The sequence below is a fragment of the Silurus meridionalis genome, chromosome 15, assembly GCF_014805685.1.
Source record: "Silurus meridionalis isolate SWU-2019-XX chromosome 15, ASM1480568v1, whole genome shotgun sequence".
NCBI lineage: Eukaryota > Metazoa > Chordata > Actinopteri > Siluriformes > Siluridae > Silurus > Silurus meridionalis.
In genome coordinates this window covers 17,051,977-17,065,253 of record NC_060898.1, presented here as the reverse complement: position 1 = coordinate 17,065,253, position 13,277 = coordinate 17,051,977, and the positions used below count along the sequence as shown (strand labels likewise).

Below are 13,277 nucleotides of genomic sequence, written 5' to 3'. Positions count from 1 at the left end.
GTGGCAGCTGTGCAACAGCAAAAGCGAAGCAAACAAAATAAACCACAGCAACCAGACAGTTTAAGATTAAGCCTACAAAGCCTACAATTATTTATACTAGTTATGCAAGAAATAAAATCCCAAAACAAAGTCTCTCTATATTAAAAAATATGTGGAATGGTTTCTGGTTCATCTGCCAATCCTGAGATGTTTCTTTGGGTCCTATCATATTAATAAAATGGATACTTGAAAAAAATTAATGCAAATCGTATCTTCCTATTATTAATTAATAATATATCTCAGTTACAGCAGCTTATCTTAATAATATTCAGATTTCTAGCTTTCCAATCCTGCCCAGTGCTGTCACACATATCAGCAGGCCACCATTATATAATTGTTGTTATGGTTACATCATGGAGGGTGATAGCTTGCTGTGTACTTCTCACTTTAAAAAAATAAAATAAAACATTTGTCTGTACTTTTATAAGTGTGTACATTTTCCTGGACATCTACCTTCTAGCTGTCAGACTCCTTGTAATCAGTTTTTATTTTATATAAAACTTTTATTACAGGCCCATGTAGTTACCATAATTCTTTCTAGACTAACTCAATATTGAAATGGCATTTTCAGTACTTACTGTCAAATTTTAATGATCATAACATGCTACATGAATCTAGCAGATTTAACTGGCATCCATTACGTCAACATGTAATGCAAGTAGTCTTTATCTGAGGCGATATTTTTTCTGAGTAGTGGATGTTTCATATTTATCCATAACTTTATCTTCATCATTTACAAAATCTTTTGATCCATAGAGTTTATATATGTGATGCAAAGATACAAGTGAAACCTATAACCTTTAATTTTATTTTAACTACATTTGCCTAACAGCTCCAGTGTGAAATTTATACAACAATTTCATGTCTTGGCTCATTACATTTGACATTTAAAAAAAAAAGCTATACAAAGAATGAAAAAAAGAGGGAAAAGGTTTAAAAATAAATAGAATAAATGTAAATATAAGATTTTAATATATTTCTTAGGATGGAGTGATTAAGGGCTAAAATAACATCACCAGCCAGACTCTTTTCCAAAACTTCACATCTTTTAGAGGTCTGTTACTCCCATACTTACTCGAGGTATATAACAAAATCTCTGGGTTGTGATGGTTCGAGGAACATGAGAATGAGGACATGGATATACACAAACACATTCACACAATCACACACTCATTTACAGGTAAGTGCAATTAAGCTTTATTTCAACCTGAGATCTCAGAGGGAACCGAAACATACACGTTGCGAACATGCAAAGTAATCATGGCTCTGGATAGACCTCTAAACCCGGAAGCTGTTCTGGCTAGAGATCTTTACTTCATGCAACCGATGTCTAGAGATGTTCATACAGCACATCATCTCCACATAGAGTTGCCTTGTAGTCACATGGACGGGAACTATAAGAGCAAACACTTTACTTTAATCATATGTCTATTTATTTTGCATTAATAGAACAATTCAGATGTTCTTTAAATGCAACAACTCTATTACATAATTATATGATGCCACACCTTATGGCATTTCCACTTTTGATGCAAAATATTGTTTAACAAGTAGAAATCGTGGTTCAGTGAATGAGAAAAGTTAAATTAGCTAGCAACTTGTAAGACTGTAGCAAACCATGCAGAGTGTGTGTGTGTGTGTGTGTGTGTGTGTGTGTGTGTGTGTGTGTGTGTACCCTCCACCATTTACTTCTTTACATTTGCCACAGTAAAGCTGGAGCTAATGTAAAGTAATGTCATATAAAGCTAGCTAGAAACATAAATATATAATCTTTTGTAGGTGAAAGCAGAATGATCATTATGATTAGAATTTTTGATGTAAAATGAACACAAAAAAATGAACACTTGTCTTTTCTGGGATTACAGATTTCTCCAGCAATATTATCTGAGATGTGTTCCTTAATGATTATTCATTAGTTGGTTATCTGCTTCAACTCAAAGTCTGCGCAACCAAGGTCCTGATAGCAAGATCATAAATGGAAGCAGTATTAATAGAACAGGAAGAGGAAAAATCTACAGGATTTGATTGATACTAAATTCCAGAGCAGTAATTTGTTGTTAAGAACACTAAAATCTTAACATTTTGTCATTTTGGGAGAAACTGAATATATATATATATATATATATATATATATATATATATATATATATATATATATATATTTTTTTTTTTTTCATCACCCATATATATCTAATTCATAACCATATTGACCACTGCAGACCAGGAACAGCCCACAAGAGCTGCAGTTTTGGAGATGCTCTGACCCAGTCATCTAGCCATCACAATTTGGCCCTCAAATCGTTACACTTGCCTATTTTTCTTGCTTCTTACACATCAGTTTTAAAGGCAAAATGTTCACTAGGTGCCTAATATTTCCCACCCGCTAACAGGTGCCATGAAAATGTGATAATCAGTGCTATTCACTTCACCTGTCATATTGTTATAATATCACACACACGGGTTTGTCCAGCGCACAGATCTTAGAAGACTGTGTGATCCCCTTTTGTTCGTCCAGGTGACATGACAAGAGAAGCGATACGCGAAATCCGAAGCACAGCAGCAGAGGCGGAGAGGCGGAGAGGCGCGCGCTAGATGTTTACTATCGCTGACGGCTCCGGCACATCCAGCGATCCGGTGTTGACGTAGTTCAGCCCCACCGCGCGCGACTTGCAGAGCTGTTGTCAATGCAACAACAAGAAAAAAAACCCTGACTAGACACACCGAACCTTAAGCTCGGGAGAAACCAAGAAATCAGTCTGGGCTCTAAGAAAGGGACAAGTGCGGAGGAATTCTCTGAACCAGATTTTCTCACACGCGCGCGCACACAGTTTTACACGAAGACGCGCGCACACATTCACACGCAGACACACATACGCACACACACACACACGCAGGGATGATTTATGGACTTGACAGATCATCGTCGCTTTTCTTTGAGTACTCTGGTCGTACACATGGCCAATGGAGCACGCGCTTGAATATAGTGATTAGATCTGAGCATTCATCGCGCGATCTGAGTCGCTGCTTTTGCGCCTTTGTTTGGCACTGACCGCAAAAAAAACAACAACTTCCACTAGGATGGCTTTGGTCATGGAACCTGTAAGCAAGTGGACAACAAGCCAGGTGGTGGACTGGATGAAGGGTAAGGCACTGGGATATATATATATATATATATATATATATATATATATATATATATATATATATATATATATATATATATATATATATATATATACACACACACACACACACACACACACACACACACATAAAAGGATTGGTATTGCATTGTGATGTTATGTGCGTATCATTTGCACCCCCAGATGCGCATTTAACGCGCGCTCGAAACCGGGTAGTGTTTACAGTTTGAAACCCTGACGCAATGCCTGAAACACATGGCGGCTATGACTTCAGCTAATATTATTTCACACACTGCAAAACACTAGGCACGCAACGAGAACGTGTGCGAAGCTATTGGTGTGGTATGTTGAAATCAGGCTTAACCTGCGAGCTGGACAGCACAACTGCATTGTATTTATTATCATATAAATAAGCACACAATTAACCGACTGATTAACTGGAAATTCAAAATGACGTGGTCAGGTGTGAGGAAACACTTCTGGCAGTCCATTCAGAATTCCAGCAGGTTGGGATTTGTTAATCAGAAATGAAGGTTGGGTTGGTGACCGTGTGGAGTTTCGCATGTGTGTTGTTTTTGCTCCAGGTTCTGCCACCCTTCAAAAAATCATACCAGTAGGTAAGATGGCTATGCTGAATTGCCCTTAGGTGGGGAATGACTGTGTGGCTATGTATGATGGAACCCTGTGACTGGTGTCCCATTCCGGGTGTTCTTCCGCACCACACCCAGTTTTCCATTGATCACCATCGGATCCACCACAACCCTGACCAAGATAAGGTGCTAACTCAAGCTTTAAACAAATCAGAGCATCAGAACTAAAGTTAGGCTGCTTCAAATCCATCTGGATTATTCCTAGGGTTTGGCTAGGGCACCAGGGTTTTTGTCTGCCCTTATAACACATATACACACTGGACATTACACAGAAGGTGATTAGTAGTGAATTCTAGTGTAAAACAAAATGGTTGCATTTGTAGTCCAATAGCTAGAAAACTTCATCATACTCTTGTCTTTCTGGTCATTTTCTCTTCATCACACGCCAGTGCCTGTTGCTTTGATTTACTTTTGTGAATAAAGTGGATCAATATCCTCATCCCGTCAGAGAAGATTCACACACTGATGCCTGGTTCGCTGGATATATAGCCTTTTTAAATCAGCCTCGATGATTATAATTGCCCAATCAACTTAAATTAACAATAATAATGGCTTATAAATACAGAGGTAGAACTTGTTATCATTTTCAATAGCCTGTGTTCTCAAGGTTCTCAGAGTCAGTGCACTTTTTGGCATGCGGATTGTTTCTTACGTTGAAATTGTTAAGTCTGAGATTGTGTCAGAGTAAGTCTGTAGTCTGTGATTGGCTAAACAAAGGTCAAATAGCAGCACCCCTTGGGCAAAACTTAGCCTGCCTGACAAGATTATATTGCCAATCAATAAAAATGAGATTTCCCCCTTTAACTATTTACTGACCTTTTTAAGCATTTTAAAAGAGACCATGTATACAACAAATTAGAGGTCTACATTGTGTCAAGTATATTGTGCCAATATTCACATTTAAATGTGTATAAACTGTCCGATAAAACTGTCCGATCATCCATATTGAAGCATATTACATAAAGTTAAAATGTGTTACAGCAGAAACGCATTTACCCTGTTGCCTGGAAATCTTATGTTTAACCATAGATATGACACAACAATAATCACTATGAGTTTCTCTGAGCTGGTGTATATGGAATATTGCAGATAACATAAGCAAGTGTTTTCTCTGTGATGCAGTTTGAACAACATGTGCTTGTGTGTTCCTGAAAGCATGTGCTAGCTCTTACTACCCCTTATTGGGAGATGTTGTGTAATAGGGAAGAGCTAGTGGGTGAATGAACAAATTAGGTGAAAATTCCTTCAGAAATAGCTGATCTAGATAGGTTCCTTTTTTAAACAAAGGTAATATGGGGCAGGTCGGTGTTTTTTTGCAGTAATTTTCTGTGTAAGCAGCAAAGGGTTTAAAATAATGTATAAATTTTGTTCAGAAATATGTATTGCTTATTGAATTGTCAAACTCTGATGGTCGATGTTATCAGGATTAAAGTAATGGGTTTTTATTATATGTACTTATATACATTTAAACAGGTCACATGGTAGAATCCTCTCAGTTTGGTTTAATGCTTGTGATATAGAATCCAGCTGCTCTTACAAAATGCCTCTGTGTCAGGTTGATTGCTCTCGGAAGACATGACCAGTGTCTGCTCTGCTTATTGTCATCTGAAGAGCAAAAGAACATGCAAGTTAGCATTCTTCTCATCAGAAAGATTTGTGTGTGTTTAAAGTGGGAAAGAATTTATTTAGAAGCCACTGTGGTAAGGCAGGCTGTTGGTTGAGACTTATCAATGAATCCACACACACTACATTCCATGCACATACTTGAACACATACCATGCCATACATACTTATAGAGTGTCTGAATTCAGGCTCATGTGAACTGCCCATGATCCTTTCACTGTAATATTGCAATAAACTAGCAAAGATCCTCATAATAATACTTCACATAATAACAGTTGCAATTTTATATGTGAAATTTTCAGTGGTGTGCTTAGCTGGTATCAGTGCTGGTCTTATAGATTCTTACTTTCAGAGAGTTCAGAAGAATGAAAAGGAGTAAGAAGAATCTATATGACTGTCTTTATTTGCATACAATAGGGGGAGGTGGTTAGGGCATTGGACTTTGTGGGTTCAATTTCCAGCCATACCAGGCTGCTACTCCTGGGCCCACTGGGTAAATTGGGATAAAGTACATGCACGGTCCCAAGCCTGGCTGCGAAAGGATGAGGGTGGGCATTGAGCTAGCAACCCGACTCCGTAACAAAATCGCTACAGAAGTGGCAAGTAAGCCATCAGGACCTTGCCGCCCAATGCGCCTTATGGTATTCACATACAAAAAGGCACATCTGCAAGTATATTTTTTAGCAAAAGTGTTAAATATGATCTGTTATTAACATAATAGATTTTATTTCACTGCAAGCGAATCAGTTTCGCAGAGCTACCTATCTGTATGTCAGCAGCAAACTAGCTTACTAAAATTTTGTTTTGTGAAAGCACACTCACCTGTGGCATGAAAACAATTAACATAGGCATATTGCATTTAGCCTAATACAGAGACTGTATACAATATATATTTTTAAAAAGTATTTTATGAGCCTCAGTTTTCCACTGGAACTGGGAAGCTAAAACAATTATTTAATTAAAATATTTGCTCTAATGACATTGACTTGCAACCTTCTCTTTCTCAAAATAATTTCAAATGATTGACTTAACAGAGTTTAGAGCAGATATGTGAGGAATTGAGTATGTGTTCACAGCAAATATGGCTGGCTTAGATGGGCCTCGATTACAGCTTGGCTGCATTTCCCTTGAAGTGCAAAACTAATGACGCATACATTAAACACCAACACCAAACAAGTCTATTGAAAGGAAGAATTCTATCAAATTAATTTTGGCCAAAACTATTCTTTAAATGTGTTTTTCCCTTTCTATGTTTTTATGTTTTATTTTAGTTTTTGTCATTATGATTGAGGGTTGTTCTAAACACTGGAATCTCCACACTTACATGAAATTAAATTAAATAAAAACATGAACAGCTCTCACTGGGCTCATTGGTAACTCTCTCACTGTCTTTTGACAGCTAACTCTGTGGCTATGCATGTTGGGTGCATAATCACCTTACATTTTCTCATACAGTGTTTCAGCCATGCCCAAAGGGTGTGTTGTAATGCTGCTCACATGCCCTAGATATCTGGGATATTTTGAGGAAGATGAATGTGTGTGGAGGCAAATGTGCATATTTAATTATTGCTGAAATGCTGATAGGGTTCACCATCTGTTCTAGTGCTGATTCAAATATTTTTAGCCAAAACAGTGATGAAATATGATCTGCCACAACATCCCATGTGTCATTATGCTTAGCTCATTCTATGACTTGATTTCTGACTGTGTGATTCTTTGGGCCTTCCTATTACACTAAACTTATTTTTTGGCCATGAAAATAGCCCTTTCCCTCACCTCTTCCCCTCTTTTCGCATGTGGCATGTGTTTTGAAAAATCTAAAGGCTTTGATAGCATTCGAATTATAATTTGACCCATAAGCAGCAGAGGACTGTAATATTCAAACTGCTTCTTTAAGGCTTTCAATAATGTGACAATTAGATGGCGAGCATGCTAGCCACAAGGCATGCTACATTAATTTATCTGTTGTCTGTGTTAAATGCTTGCTTGGGATCTAATTATAGGGAACATTAAACGGTGACCCCCTTTAAGGCAGGTGAAAGAAAAAAAGATTAAAGTGAAAGCGGAAATAAGAGGTAATGCAGCCAGGGAGGAAGATTAAAAAGTCACTGAAGTCACTGTATACATTTATACCGCCAACAGAGTTAAGCTTCAGTGTGACTCAAAGCGTTCTCATTGTTGCTCGACTTAAATAAATCCCTTCAGCACAACTTCGCAGTGAACAGAAAATAGGTGAGATAACAATGAGCTCAGAAGATTAGAAAACAGCCTTTAATACGCATTTGAGTGTTTGAATGGTAATTAGCACATCATCACTGCAAACTCAAATCTCTGCAGATTCCGACATTTCTGTGTGATCTCACAAAAACACTAGAAACTGATGCACAGCATCAACTCACACTCTTTGGCACTAAACGCGTAACAATTATCATGCTGCTGCATTGCCATTAGCATATAGCTTTGTGGTGATGCCCCAAGGGGTCAAAGAAAGTCAAACAGCAGGTTTGGCAAAGACAGAGGCCCATGATCTTTAAACAAAAAACTCAATTCTATCTTTCTCTTAGTTGGCCCCCTGGAATTCTGGGTAGAACAAAAAAAAAGCACCAAAAAATGCACTGCATGTTTAAAGTTTATGATTGTTATAACAAGTTTATAAAGTAGCATGGGGATTCTCTTGATTCCTACAATATATTTTTGTTTGACACTGAGATCAGATTCTCCTAATCTGATTGGTATGAATCAGATTACCTGAACAGTATTGATATATGTTCGTTCTAAGATGTTATTGCTTCTAATAGTAATGCCAGACACTTCAAATACTTAAAGGCAAAGAATAATCAGACTTTAAAATGTGTTGTTTAACAAAGTAACTATTATAATTATTGATGTAGTGAGGTTTATTTTGTTAGAAAACATTTATCTAACATTTATAGAAGGAATCTCATTTGTAAGCGCTCCCAGTCTCGGTCACGCATTCCAGTTTCTTTGTAAAATGACAGGCTCCGCTTTTGTGTGTGTGTGTGTGTGTGTGTGTGTGTGTGTGTGTGTGTGTGTGTGTGTGTTTGTGTTTGTGCTAGGAAAGAAAGAGTGAGAAAGGCTTGTGTCGGAATGAATATAGTGTAACTTTATGATAAGAGACAACAGGAACTAACTAATGTCTCCTGGACATTTGACAACAACAGATCTAACTATAAACTGTTATATAATAACAATAATAAAGTAAACATTGTAATGTAATCATTGACCAATTGCTGTGTTATAATTGCTGTGCATTTTTTTTGTGCCGTGTGTTTTATTTTCTACATAATAGCAGCTATGCCAGCTGCAATTCAGATCACAGGTTTATATCAATGTACTTATTTTGAATAAGTTACCATTTCTATAGCAACATCAGAGGACAAACAAAAGTTCCCTGATCACAAAAACGTTTGTTTGGTGGATGCTCTGCATAATCTAAAGATAATAATAAACTTTTGGTATTGTCCCAGAATGTGTCTAGACCAGTTTCTATGTACATGTATGGTCCACTCAACAGACTCGATACTAGCAGAGTGGAATCTTAAACAATCTTTTGCATATCTGTTAAGTAGCGCTGTAACGATACATCTCATGATACTGGCTTTATGATTTTGATCTACTTTAATTCTTAGAAACTTTTAAACAACATTTTAATTGATAATTTTAATTAAATAAAATTTAGGATTAAAGTGGTAAATTTGACCAGCTAATAATCAATTTTACCAATTTTGCAACATAGTGTCTGGAGTGTCTGGGTTATGGTCTCATTTGACCGAAAATTACATTTGTCCTCAACCTATTGATACTGTATGTACAATACACTGCTATCATGAAATGTCAGTTTTTCCCCATGTGGATTCTCAGTCTCTTCTATGTGCACTGTGTTTCTGTGCTTTTGCTTTGAGCTTGAACTGATGAATCCTTTATTAATTGACACATCCAGTATCTGTTTAATTTTTATGTGCATCACTTCAGTTCTTTAAAAGGTTCTGAATCCTCTGTGCAAACACACCTTCTCCTTTGCTTACTCAATAGCTTATATGTCTTTGACTTTGGATGGCTAATCATTATGTGTCTTTTGAAAGAGATTAATGATTTCGTTTAACACACTACACTCTGCTGTTTGATTAATAGCTTTGTCAGAGTAGCTATAATTACCAGGTGTTTAATGTCCTCAAAATCTATGAGGTCAGAGATGAGATTATATATGATGGCTCTTCATGAGGGACTGTACACATTTGTGACTAGGTCATGGATCGGCATTTAGAGTCAGAGTTGTGGTACAATGCAGCTACTTGTCAATGCTAGCCAGAATTTTTTTTATTTCAACTTTCAGCTTTTTCTCCTAAATCCTTAACAAGCCTGTATTTGCCCAAAGTGTCCTGATAGGTAGACACATTCTCTAGGCTTGTGTTCACTTTAGAGTTTGGAGCATCGACTTGTCATTTTTTGTAATACTTTCTTGGTAATACTGAATATCCAATTGAAATAATGTATTCTTCTGTTTGATGGTGTTCTGCTATGCAATAATGAATTACAATACATTACATAAATACTTATGTATTTAGAAATAATAACGCATTTAGGAATGTTTGTTTCTGTCAAGCCCAGACAGAATTTGAAATCAGATGCATGGTTTTGCTTAATGGTGCAAATAAATGCCAACAATATAAGGTGATAAACAGGTAAAGTATAATGGAAAAGATATTAATTCTAATAGAGAGAAATTGACAAGTTCAAGGCCGGGAAAACAAATTTACCACCACGAGGCCCAGTAACATCACTAGAGTGCATGATATGTGACTTAACAAAGATTAATTAAAATGGCTCTATTTATGGGGAGTGTGTATCTTAGGAATAGGAGCTCCTGTTGGTACGTGTAGCAGACGTGACAATTGTCAGTATAAACACAGTTGAAAATGCGGATGGCACATTTTCAGTGCGAAACGTTTTCTTCTTTAACAAGTTAATCTAAATGTAATTAACAGCTTTGATGTTCCTCTCGAATATATTTATAGCAGTCAGCAGAAAGTTTGAGCAAAATAACACCCAAGGGCTCATTAACACACATAAGATAAATTGTTTTATAAGTGAATATTGACACTGACTGGCTGATGTGTTATTATGTTAAGCACTTGTACTCAGAAAATTAAATTGTCACTGATTTTGTGTTTTAAAGTATTAAAAAAGTAAATGCTGGTATAACAAGTAATATGTTTGACCTAATTATGTACATATACTATGCATGTTACATTGTATACTAATAATTAATAATGATGGGGGGTTTCTTTTCTTAAGGTTGTCCTTGGTTTTTTTAAATCGGAAATAAGATTTTAAGTGATTATTCCAGTGTATGTTTGACATTTGAGTGGAATTGCTGATGCGTGTAGGTGTTTTTTTTTTTTTTAAACCTGCCGTACTGAGCTTTTTAAGCAGTTCTGCCTGAACCCACCAACACAAACAGCACAAATCCATCTAAATAACCCTCTGATGCAAGACCTTTATGATGCCAAAGCTCTCATTAGCTGCTGAACTACTTAGCCATCAAGCATAAATCACAGACACATGCACATTACTATTTAGTGTATAATGAGGTCCTAATCAAAGTTACTTGTCCAGGTACTGTTTCTATAGCAACCTACAGTGACAGACCGAGGTGATTTCTTTGTTTTGGATCGGGTTAAAATAAGCTTCCCAACCTTGAATCAGAATAAAAGCTGCAAATTCTCACTTTGAGATTTTTACTGGTTTTCTTTACGCCCTAGCCTGGCTCACGAACATGCTAAAAGGGATTAAGTACCACATCTAAGGTTTGATTACAGTGATCTGTTCCGTGGCTTATTCTATTAGATTAGCCCCCTGCTTTTCTCAGGAAGAGAAATGAAGAAAGAGAATTAGAGATTTTGGGGCACTGAGAAAACAAAAAGGGTATGGGGCAGGAATAAGAAGTAGGTAGAGAGGAGGAGAAGGTGAACAGTCAACATAACAATGGTATAATGCAGTGCCACTATCTATAGCTGCATCTGTTCATTGCTGTAAATATTTGTATCTAAACTTGAACTGATGATTTTTTGTTTTGTTGTTCATTTAATTTTGAAGACTACCAGTCTATACCAGAAAGACTGGAAAACAAAGGAAAAAATAAACAGAAATACAAATGGCACAATTGTCAGCATAAACACTGCTGAATTTAATAGTATCTTTATCCGTTTAGAACATTATATATCGAATCCAAATAACATATTCATATTCTGTTACATCCTGAACCCTGAGGAATAGTGGAGTAACAGATAGTGTATGTGTGTTGGTGTATATTTGATTCTTGAATGTCTACAATGAAATGTTAATCACAGTTGCTTTTCATTATCAACAAGTATTTTGTGTGGTGCTTCAAGGAGATTACAGTTTCCTATTTTCTTTTAATTTGCGTGGGGATAGCTCACAGAATATGGTAGGTGTGTAAATATAGAGTTGTTGGAAATATTGTCTTTATTTAGTGAGCATGCGAGAGAAAAACATGCTTCAGGAGGGTCAGTGTGTGGTGGTGATATTGTGGGGGTGTTTCCCTGACAACCATGAGGTTCTGCCAAGCACTTGTACCCTTAATAATGACAATAGTCCTTTAAATCCATGGAAATCTGTTTCTGACACCTAGGCATTTCATTATGTGAGATTTGTGTGTGTTTGTGTGTATGTGTGTATGTGTGTGTGTGTGTGTGTGTGTGTGTGTGTGTGTGTGTGTGTGTGTGTGCACGTCTTTATCTAATGTCTGTGAATGTTTGAACAGCTGCTTTCTTCACAACTAACCCTGTGCTGTGTATTGTGATATTATGCGCTTGTCTTTGCATGCAATCGTGTCCAAATTTCTACTTATGTACATTTAACAACATTGTGCCATTGTATGACAATACAAATGCAGCCACTAACAAATAAACATAAACTTACACAAGCTCCCACATTAGATGTCTGTCTGGCCATGAAGTTTGAGTCGCTTCACATTTTGTTCCTCTGAGTGTTTTCTGTGTCAGCACACAGTCAGCATATGCTTGAGACTCACAGTGATGCCATTAGCAGAGTATACCCATGCAATTTTCTTGCCCTGTGAACTTGGAGGTAATGGTACTTTTAGGTCAGTGGTTAAGTGCAAAAGAAACACACATGAAAGCAGAAGGGCTTCCCATAGATTAAAAAGAAATATATCAAGTCAAGTCAAGAGGCTTTTATTGTCATTTCTACTATGTATTTCTACACTGTAGTGTACCACTATATATATAGTATAGTACATATAGTATAGTACATATGATATACTGTATAATGTATAAATAATGTATGACAGACAAAGAAATTGCTGTGATGTAACAAATGCATAGTATCCAGCATTATTGACAGTAGATCTTTAGTTTACTGTCAGTTCTATGTATAGCTGGTATGGAATTATTGCACATAAAATGCACCAAATATCAGTAATGTAAAAGAAATCTTCATTAAAACAGTACCAGTTCACAAAAACATTGATTAGGTGAACTGATGCTTGGTTGCATACCTAATTGTAATACAATACTTTTTTCATTAGCATGATAAAAGCCATCCAAGTTGTTTTGCAGCAGGGTCTGAAGTCAAAGTTATGTAGAATTGAGTAAGATATAATGCCAGTGCTAAAATAACAGAAGCATGCGAATCCAGCCAACATGGTCACCTTTTTTGCTTACACTGCTTTTTATCTTAAAATGCTTTGCATTCATTTCCATTATAATAAGATAACATCCATGTGCGAACACTGAACTTTCTTTCGGCTTCTGAATAG

The 13,277-nt window shown here is 36.6% G+C and overlaps 1 protein-coding gene across 4 annotated transcripts in view; it reads left to right on the top strand.

Moving 5' to 3' along the window:
* The first annotated feature begins 2,667 nt into the window (after positions 1-2,667).
* The window catches only part of cnksr2b (connector enhancer of kinase suppressor of Ras 2b), a 39,816-nt gene continuing 29,206 nt past the window's right edge, over positions 2,668-13,277 (top strand). Inside the window, exon 1 of one of the 4 annotated variants that reach the window (XM_046867540.1) lies at positions 2,668-3,181. In XM_046867540.1, coding sequence (XP_046723496.1) covers positions 3,118-3,181 — 64 coding nt within the window. In that variant the 5' untranslated portion in view covers positions 2,668-3,117. The remainder of the gene's footprint in view (positions 3,182-13,277) is intronic. The other 3 variants (XM_046867541.1, XM_046867542.1, XM_046867543.1) reach the window with 3 other exon arrangements.